Source organism: Saccostrea cucullata, unplaced genomic scaffold, assembly GCF_032062105.1.
Source record: "Saccostrea cucullata isolate Sc308-1 unplaced genomic scaffold, CSIRO_AGI_Scuc_v1 ctg489, whole genome shotgun sequence".
NCBI classification, from domain to species: domain Eukaryota; kingdom Metazoa; phylum Mollusca; class Bivalvia; order Ostreida; family Ostreidae; genus Saccostrea; species Saccostrea cuccullata.
Window position 1 is genome coordinate 386,831 of NW_026935196.1, and position 10,752 is coordinate 397,582.

A 10,752-nucleotide genomic window follows, 5' to 3' on the forward strand; every position below is an offset into this window, starting at 1 on the left:
AAACCTCAGTGCAAATTATTATGTGAACTTTTAGCAAATGTATGGATCAAAAAAGTAGCTTGCCAATATAATTTTATCGCATGTTGACATAAAGTTGAATATATACATCATTTTATTTTATGTACATAAATGAATTGCATGTCAATAAAATTCTATAGCATCTGTAGATGTTTGATGTCTGAAACAAGCATTATAAGTAACTTTCAAAATTGGTAATATTAGAATCAAATTCTCTGAAAAGATTTGTTACTGTACGACAACATAAATTATATTGCATATATCTTCGTATACTTTATATGCCAGCCATGAAGGAAGTTTTTTGGGCATTTAGTTTCACCAAACGTGTCCACAAACACAAGATAATTGCCTTTGCATTTTTGTGTTCCATTTGGGACTATCCCCAATACAAAAACATCTAATCATGCATGGTTGGTCAAGTTCAAGTTGGTCGTTTTCTTCAAACATATATGTACTTTTGTCAGATGTAAATTCTAGTTGCAAGATGCCTTTGGAAGGGGGAGGGGGCCTTTTGATCATATTTAAATTGTCTTTTGATAGTTTTAGTAAGTTTAAAATATGTTTTAACCATAGACAATGAGTAATGAAATAACTTTTACATTACAATATCAAACTCAATTACATCCTTTTTTTTCAATTTTCAGAAAATTTAACAATAAAAAATATGTATTTCTGATATGGAATATTAAATTTGAGGAAATTTCGTCATGGCTGATAATTGAAAACCTTCTCCTATGTTTCAGTAACCCAAAAAATGCCTACATCTCTTGTCACATTCTGACAGAAAGTAAAATATGAACTTACTTTCTGTTTGCCTTTACTAAAAAATAATTTTTACTTTCCACGGGCACTAAATCAGAATGAGAACATTCTGTAACTTCAGGATAACTTTATTTTTTGGAATAGCTTTTTACAAAGTCATTAAAGTATATCAAGTGTAGGTCTACAAAAGCTCCTTTAGAATGGGTAATTTTAAAAATCCTTAACAATTCCAAAGCAATTTAGAAAATCAAATCAGTACAACATATGTATTCTATGTGAGATTTGTTAAGACTATATATTTTGTACTGATGTCTCTTTTGCATAGGAAGATATGTCAGTACAAAATTTATAGTCTCAACAAATCTTGCTGAGATTACAATATAATGAAAACTTAATGTGATCTGAACAACTTGAATTTTCACTACACAAACAAGTTCTTACACACAACTTTTGTCTTTTTTTCTAGATAACTTGAAAGAAAAAAAATATTCAAATGACATTAACCACTTCTTTGCTATTTCCTACTGCATGATATGCAAACAAGACAAATTCAAATGCAAAATATTTACTTAAGTTATCTGAAATTTATAACATTGAAAATTATTGTTGGTGTTTTCTAGACTACCATACGTTAGAATACATGTACAATGTACTAGGTAATATCCCGGTACTTACAATCATATACTTCATTTCTCAAGACAGTTACTTTTGAAACAAGCAAGTGCAGGTTAAATATGATAACAGAGAAAACAGCTGAACACAACTTTCTACACGTAAATCATCACTATTTCAATCAGATAACACTAAAAGGATAGAAATATTTTTTGTGAACAAAAGATAGCACTATTTTTTGTGAACACTCCTTGTATGAGTCAATCAGCTCACATTTATTTCATCAGAACGTAGATATGCAACTAAAATATGCATGTATTTCAGAAACATCAACAACAGCTTTCATATTACAAGTTATACCTTTTGATCAACATTTTCCATTATTAAGGGTTAATTAATACAAGAAATCGATTCTAAGGCACAAAAAATATAAATAAGCAAAGAAAGGAAGAATTATAAGATTGTGCATTAATAATGAATGCATGATATTCTCAGCTTTTGTACTTTGCGTTTGGTTTTATCTAGGAGAAATAAGAAAGCCTTGCTCTGATAGTCATCTGATAGCAGACCTAAGAGTTTGACACAAGCTTACAGGTTCCGTCGCCCCCTGGTTTTAATTATGACACACCGTAAACCCCTGGCAAAATAATTACTTTCTTTTGTACAAAGTGAAAGTTATGTTAAAATTGCATATATATGGTACATAAAGGTGTTTTGTTTATTTTTTCACAATTATTTGAGTAATTTTTATTTAGGTTGACAATTTTTAGAATCTTTATTACCATATCTCTATCAAATGCTGAAAGTGTAATTAGAACTATCAAGTCAAAAGAAGCCCATACAACACTGGATATTACTTACATTCTTAATGTTCAATAATGTTTTCCATGGTTTTGGTTCTACTAACAATTTTTTTAAAAAATAATATACTTAGTACTAAATCCTTGTTAAAAATACACACAAAGGAAATGGCTTGACATGAACCCTGTGTTATGTAGGTAAATAAAAAGAGGAAGCACACTAGAAAACAGAACTCATAGGTAAGTAAAAATGGTAGGTTCTGGTTTTGCATTGAAATACTTTCATATAGGATTTCATGCATATTAATGAACACAATGCCTTAGTCACATATATACAAGTACTGCTACAGTACCTCAAGAATACCATGTGTTGCTTCACATACAAATCCAGGATTCAAATCTTAAATATTTTATATAGTGTAAACAACATCAAAATGTATACTTTACTAGCACTAGAAGGTTAACACTACATGGCACAGTTTCTGTCATACATGACAAAGTAAGTTACTAGATGATGCAGGAAAAACTGATCCATTTAAACCCGACCAGTAACATAAAAACATTCAAGGCACACAATTCAATATGTTGATCATTCATGCATGTCCACTCATTGCCTCCAGAAATACGGGTTTTGCTGCAACCTTCGCTGGAAATTCTGGAACCAGTTCTGGACGACGTTCAATGTGACGTAGGCCTCGGTAGGATTAGCTGTCATCTGAGACTGAGTGACGGCAAACGAAGTCGCGTAATTAAAGAAATTCTCTAGCATTTTCTGTGAGAATTCCACAAACGAGTCTACTTTGGAGACATTGGTTCCGGCCTCAGGGGTCTGTTGAGCCAGCTGAGTGAGGGGCTCGACAGAGATCCCCACCTGACCCATGTGTGAAACGTGAGGCATGGTCTGGGAGAATGGGTTCTCGTTTATCATAGAACCTGTAATATGATCAATACTCGGTATTACTTAGAATCTGACAACTACTTGATACAATTTTAAGATATGCCGCACATTGAATAGGAATTCTTGGTCCCAATCCTCAAGTTTATATCTCTGTGACGTTCTCCCATGCTTAAAGACACAGTGATTTTTAACATGAGCTAACAACTCAAGATTAGCATGATTAAATAGCTTTACACTCTATGATAAATATGATAAATTGGAGACAAATAAAAAAATTTTTACAGTTTTTAAAACGTTGGTCTTTTGAATGTTTGTAAACTTTGTCTCCACAATTTCCTATATTTTTAAAATAAATGTCCTTTTTATTAATCTAAAATTTCAGATAAATTTTTACAAGCAATACACCAAAACAACAATATCCAGCAAGCTCAATTTTTTTGGTCCCTAAAAATTGTAAAAACAGGGTCAGTAATGGTATTCAGGAGTGGAACTCGCTTCCAGGTTTTTAAAATAAAATCTATCAAAAATAAATGCATGTTTTAAAAAAAGGTAAAAATCAAATGTAATTGTTCAAAATGAGATCAATAATGTTTAGATTTTATGATTACTGAGTTTTTTCTTTTTGATTTCATATCTCAATTTTATTTTATTTCTTTGTGCATTTTCCTAAATAAACATAATAAATAAATTAAAAAACAAAAGAAGACAATTTGTTTGTGGACAAATGTTGCTTCCAAAGAAAATAATTTAGGCAGCTATCAAAATGGTGCCAATTGAATAGCAAAATTAAAATAAAAGAAATTAATATTCCAATATTACTTAAACTGCAGAAATTTGCCTACTTTTGCAAATAATACAACCCAAATCTCCAAAAGTATACAAAGATGAGAACAAGTATACTTTGTACTCTTGTATATAGGCATTTAAATCATAACTTGACCCTGTGACTTTCATAACCCGTTCAGTAACATGACCAAAAATAAACCCTCCCCAAGGCCAAGCAATTCATGCCAAGAGAAGTAACCATTAATTAATTATCCCTTCTTAATAGCACAATTGGAACATATACCTTAATTTTCTATAAAGATACATTGCTGCATTATTGTAACTTACTTTTTTTGATGTTGGTGATTTTGAATATTGCACTTGGTTTTGTGTTGGTAATATGCCCCAGCAGGGCCCAGGACTGTCCTTGTGGATTAGGGAAGGAAAAATACACTGAAAAATTTAGATAACTAGTGAGACAGAGATTTAGACACATAAAGCATTCAGACTCAGGCATAAAAATAAACTTGCAGTTTATTTTGGTCACTGCTTGACTGATGAAGATAACCCACCACACAGTGTGTATTGGTTAGGTGTTACAGGCAGGTACTTGACCTGGCCCGGATCATTTAAGGCTGAACTTTCGAGGTTTATGTATCAATCTATGTCTACTAAAAAATAACCTACCTGCTGCTCCAAGGCCATCAGGGAATGGAATCTGACCGGTCAGAAAGATCACCAAGTGATTGATGTCGTCTGCATCTGGGATGTTGAATAAAAACTGATTCTCTGATACCTGTGTCACGTCAGTCTGGACCTGGATATGATAGAGAGCACTCAATGTTTTGTTGTTGGAGATGGAATTTATTTTTCAAAAGGGATAGGATTTTTTTTTCCACATTTGCAAAGCCAAGATTTAAAATGGCTTATCATCAGATTTTTAAGTATGATACCTGTTTTGAAACAACAACAGAGCCAAAACATAAAATGTAAGAAACATGAAATATGCAGAGAATTATTGATATTTTTTAATCAGGGAACATGGGGTAAGACAAATTTGGGTAAATTATAATAAATGCATGTAAAGCTGAAATCTTCTGTGAGAGATCAAAGACTGACCAACATGACCAATATACAAAATATGTAAATGTTAAAAATGCCTTCCCCACCCTACCCTCAATATATACTAAGTATTCCTTGTAATTCCTTTTTTAAATAGATAAAATAAAAAGGTAAAGACAAAGAAGAGTCATTGTGATTGATCTATAAACAATATAAGTCTGTAAAGAGATCATAAAACCCTAACCACTTGGAATTCCAGTTGTGGGATCAGATGCCTAGGAGGAGTAAGCTTTCCCTTATGTACTGATCAAGTAGATGAAACATTCCATAGTCAAATTCAGTATAAAATCAAAGGCCTTACAATTGGTATGAAACAAGACGACAGCAAAAATATGGTCTAGTGATAAGCGATATCTAGATCTCAACTAAGCATCATTACATTATGCAACAAAAAAAAACAATCTCAATCGAGCATACTTCATTTCTTAAACAAAAGGCCTATAGAGCACAATGCTCACCTGAGCACTTGCACAATGCAATCAGTGGTGAATTCAGCTTCAACTATCCTTCAGTGTGAGTGCACATATCTTTTATATAATATGGTGTATTGTGATATCTTTTTTAGTAATAATGTTTTGCAATATTATCTTCAAAGACAATAAAAACAGAAATTTTCTTTTTTAATTAACTTCCATTTACATGCAAAATGTACATAACGATGAAAAATGACCAAGAAAAAATAACTTGCTGATTTAATTCCAGCAATGCAAGGAACTAAATCCACTGTGACGACCTTTTGCCTTCCTGTTTGTCACATATAAAAAGGTTTAAGACAACCTTATACATATTTGTTGTTGTTGTTGTACTGCAATATTATGATAATAATCATGATAATAGAAACTTTCTTTTCGGATTCAATGTATTTGATCCTGTTGGTATAAAACATTGAATCCAAAACCATGACGAATAATATGTTGACAATGCTGACCGTTAGGGTGAGCTAAGATACCTATTCAGATTTAATTTAGATTGTCTCTTCAAAGTGCATAGTCGCCCGCATGCCGCAGTGGTTAGAGTGTCTGCTTTAGAGTAGCTAAGCAAGGAGTTGATCCTTACATCGCAGGTCCCATGTCGCAGCAGGTGCTTGCATGAAAAAGATCCCTCCCTGCTCATTGGCCCTGAGTGCCGCACAGAGGACAAAAGTTGTAGCTCTCCACCCGCAAGTGGTGGCATCTTTATATGAGTGAAAAATTCTCGAGAGGGATGTTAAACAACATTTAATCAATAAATCAAACCGCATGTGACATTTGGTATGCCTAGACTCTGACATCATATGATATATTGTATGTAAGTTGCATTACCAAGCAAGTTCCAATAATCATGATATAAACAACATTTAATCAAGTATATTTTCAATTCCGAGATGTGACATTTGGTACATGCCATTTCTCTTGCAGGCCATCATGTTATGATATATTGTAAAATGTATAACCGGTGACGGCCTACATTTCAACTAACATTTTGCCTGAAATATGTCTGTTTATACATAACAGACATGTTTTATTAACATAAATAAACTCAACTGTCACAAGAAAATCAACCTTTACATATTGTTTGCAGTGTATCCTATGGCACGCCAAATTCACAAAAATGAGATAAACCTAGTTTCACATTTGATAAACTAGGTTTTCGCCTATAGTTTACAAACCGTAAACTATTTAACTTCGCAGGCCTTCATGTTTTTTTCTGTAAAACTATAAACGGTTGTTAACTATAATGTATAAGTTTACCTGTAATAAGCGTTAAACATAGATTTTGTTGATAAACATAGATTCAACTTTGTAAACATTTTACCTGAAATATGTTGTTTATACATAGTTTCACAAATCGTGACATATTTTATTAACATAAATAAACTCAACTAGTTTACAAATCGTGAAAATCAACCTTTACATGATTGTTTGCAGTGTTAAGTATAGTTTACGGTTGTGAAAATTCAGGGGCAAAAATGAGTTATAAACCTAGTTTCACATTTGATAAACAAAGGTTCATTTGAGTTAACTCTTAAAAAGTAGAATGCCTATAGTTTACAAAACATAAATATGTCGAGTTTTCTGCTGATTAAAGATGATATAACGAAATTGTAAATATATGTACTTCTTTTAATAAAATCATATATTTAATATGTTAACTATAGTTTACAAATGATAAGATGATATTTAATAAAAACATAGATTTTGTTGATAAAATAATGACAATTTGTAAACATTTACAGGGGTCAAGTTAAGAGTTGTTAATCAATTTTCACAAATCGTGAAACTAATTTTCGTTAACTAATCTTTGTAAACTATAGTTTACAAATCTAAGTCTTACATAATCTTTTTTGCAATCGCAAATGTATTGTTTTGTGTTAAGTATAGTTTACGGTTGTGAAACATAGATTATCGTGTTAACTATGGTTTACGGATGTAAAATATAGATTAAGTCGTTGTTAACTATAGTTTACAGTCCGTAAACTATAGTTTACAACAGATAAACCTAGTTTATCGACTGTGAAACTATGTTTAGCTCATTTTTGTAAATTTGGCGTGCTATAGTATCCATATTTACAAGTTCTCATTCCCAGATTCAAATAATGCTTTTCTACCACCATCAGCAATTCTTGGCTGACTCTGCTAAGCTCCTTTCAGTGTGCAAGGCACAAGCCACCTGAGGAGCTAAAGTGTCAGTAACTAGCATTAGAGTTACTCAAAATTTAAAAGCAGAATTTGTGAAAATGGATAACAAATAAAGGTTTGTTTTCTTGTGGCAAAATGTTGAAATTGTTAATTTAACACACTGTTAAACAAATCATTTAAAAAATAACTTGTTTCCATGATGCCCTTGACTGTGAAACATAGATTATCACGTTAACTATGGTTTACGGATGTAAAATATAGCATGGCTTTGAAGTCGTTGTTAACTATATATTACATGTAAAACCGTAGGCCATTTTGGCCCCACCCTATAGTTTACAACCGATAAACCTAGTTTGTTTCATCTTTCTGGCCCAGTGGTTTTTGAAGATTTTTAAAGATTGTTTATATATTCCTATGTAAAACTTTGTGAATTTGGCCCCACCCTACCCCTGGGGGTCATGATTTGAACAACCTTGAATCTACACTACCTGAGGATGATTACAAATTCTCATCTTTCCTCCCAGATTCAAATTTTTAAAGATTGCTATATTTTTAAAACTACCACCATCAGCAATTCTTGAACAAACATGAATCTACACTCCTTTCAGTGTGCAAGGCACAAGCCACCTGAGGAGCTCCAAGTGTCCTACTACTAGCATTAGAGTTACTTGCTCAAAATTTAAATCTGGGGTAGAGAATTTGTGAAAATGGATTAAGAACAAATAAAGGTTTGTTTTCTTGTGGCAGTTGTATGTATTTAAGTTGAAATTGTTAATTTAACACATCTGTTACAAAAAATCAGACACATTTCAGATGAAATGTTTGTTGAAATGTATACCTGTCCCATTCTACATCTATAGCAAATGCAAAAAAGTGAGCTCAATAGACTAACGTGTAAAAATAGAGGAAATTCAAAATGAAATCTGTACATAAGTCAGACAAATTTTTCTGTCAAAAATTTCAGAATTCCTTCCTACCAAGGTTCCATGCAAAATTTTTTTAAAACATTCAATTGAAGACCAAGAATAATTGTTCTTTACAAAAATATGTTTACTTTTCTTTATTTGCATAAAGCTTAAAAGTAAGGCCATAATAAGAAAATTCCTAGATTCTCATCCAAATTTTTTTAAAATTGAGGTTGGTGGGTGGCTTTTATTTTATAATTTTTATTTTTTCCATTTTGCAGATTTTTTATTGACCTGGTCAATTGGTGCAGATTTATCTATAATACCCGAATAAAAGACATAGTAGAGGTCCATTCATATTTATCTTTTACTTCACATCATCGTCCAGAGCTCCTGATAATTTTTTACCCCAAAGTGTATTTACTCCCTGATTTTCAAATCAATGCAGATTTTGATTTTCAGCAGATTGATTGAAGAGTATTTTGTTTATATAGAAATGTTTTGACCTTTATTTTGAGCTTGTAATCGAAGTACGAATTTTTGAAGAGGGAAAAAACTTCAAAGGTCAGTTCCTGCATTTATTTAATTAAAATTTGTAAATACCAACAATACTTTTTGCTAAGATTGGGAAGCATTCTTTTTTGACAAGGAAGATTATACAGTAGGTCAAGGTACACTGTACCAGAGTCAGAGACACAGAAAAACTTTTCAGTCCTTCATTTAAGATATCGTATCAAGAGTAAACTGAAAGAATCTTCGTTAATATGGCAAGTTGAGAGAGATGAAAAATTGGCTATGAACCCATATTTAAAAAAGTTATGCCAAGTGCATAGTTTTTCTACACAGAAATTGATTTTAATCTAAATCTCCGATTCTTCCTCCCGAAATGGAAATCGTCGTCGTCATTAAGAGAATATTCCTGGTCACTAAAAGGCTTTTAAATCTGTACTTCGTTTTGAGAAAAATCAAACACTGAGTTAACCTCAATCGTATTATTAAGTAAGTCGTACCTGTATTCTTCAACTTGTACGCAGTACTTTCGTGGTGTAATGCGTATCTATGACTGCTAATGTGTAATTGTACGCTCTATTTTAATTTTCAATGTGTATTTTGTAAATTTTAATGCGTATTTTTGCAAATACGCACCTTATCTGGAGCTCTGATTGTCAATCCTTCACAACCAATTCCCATCTTTTCAGCTGTCAAAATCATGCAGACATTGCGGGATTTAAAATGAAAGTTGAGTGGTAGTTGAATACTGGTCCTGATCAGAATTAGGATGAAGAAAAACAGAAATAAAAAAAAATCGAGGCGAGGGTAAAAAATCGGGGTGGGCGGGGATGAGAATATAGGAATATTTTTATTATGGCCTGACAAAAAATATTTTCTTCTACTCTACAATGTATTTCATTAAATATTACACAAGACCTGTAGTCTCGTTCAATCATGAGACACTCAGCAGTCTCCGTAAATTCCTAAGTTGTGTGACGTCCCAGTCTAGACTGTGTCTCATGCAGTTTGACGTTTGAAGAGGTGGATCAATGACTCAACTGTAAACTGTGTATAGGACTGTGCTTGCCCCAACCGTTACACCGTAAAACATATTTCGTTTTCCAGAATAACAACACAATTTAACATGAAGGCTAATGAGAAGAGAATTGTATGTAGGTGAAAGCCTGTCCACTTCTCTAAAGAGAATAAGTATTTTCAGGATTCACTTTTTTATTTATTTTTTTAATTAATTTGACAAAAACCACATGTGGTGCAAGTCATACATACAGTAAACAAATACAAAACATCAAAACAGTAAACAAATCGACAAAAACAAAATTAAAAGGTTCGTAAGCTCCGACGAGCTTTGTGACGTCGTATGACGTCACAGCTAAAATACAGACGGAATAACGGTCACACCGTAAAACATATTAAAAACATTTGAATGTCATACAAAAGGGTAAATACTTTCTGTCTTTATGTGATTTTTGATGATATAAAAACGTATAAACAAGCTACTCACTAGACGCCCTGCTACTATAAGACCAAACATGCTTTAATGTTTGAAATCGCCTTGGTTCATTTGTCAAAATGAAAGTAGATCTACGTAAATATAATGTGAGCAAATTCAATATCTGGGTTTCATATTCTCAAACACTCAAACGATTTGAATAGAAAATAAAAGTTGAACGGATCCTATTTCTATTTCACATTGAAAAGAATATTATTTATGTGAATAACTAGTTCAATATCAATACAAA

General features: G+C 32.2%; 1 protein-coding gene across 1 annotated transcript; it reads right to left on the minus strand.

The window, feature by feature from the left end:
• Window positions 1-887: 887 nt before the first annotated feature.
• LOC134242207 (protein Hikeshi-like) lies at window positions 888-10,632 on the minus strand. Its single transcript, XM_062724294.1, has 4 exons — window positions 10,515-10,632; window positions 4,543-4,672; window positions 4,204-4,308; window positions 888-3,125 (listed from the first exon to the last, which is right to left on the minus strand). Exons 1-4 carry the CDS (start codon window positions 10,542-10,544, stop codon window positions 2,800-2,802), a joined length of 591 nt encoding a protein of 196 aa, XP_062580278.1. The 5' UTR covers window positions 10,545-10,632; the 3' UTR covers window positions 888-2,799.
• Window positions 10,633-10,752: the final 120 nt, after the last annotated feature.

Coding starts and splice junctions, on each gene's coding strand:
- LOC134242207 (XM_062724294.1), bottom strand. CDS start 10,544: ATGTTTGGTCTTATAGTAGCAGGGCGTCTA. Junction 4,309..4,542: donor TGATGGCCTTGGAGCAGCAG/GTAGGTTATTTT, acceptor TAAATTTTTCAG/TGTATTTTTCCTTCCCTAAT. Junction 3,126..4,203: donor AATCACCAACATCAAAAAAA/GTAAGTTACAAT, acceptor ATCATATTACAG/GTTCTATGATAAACGAGAAC.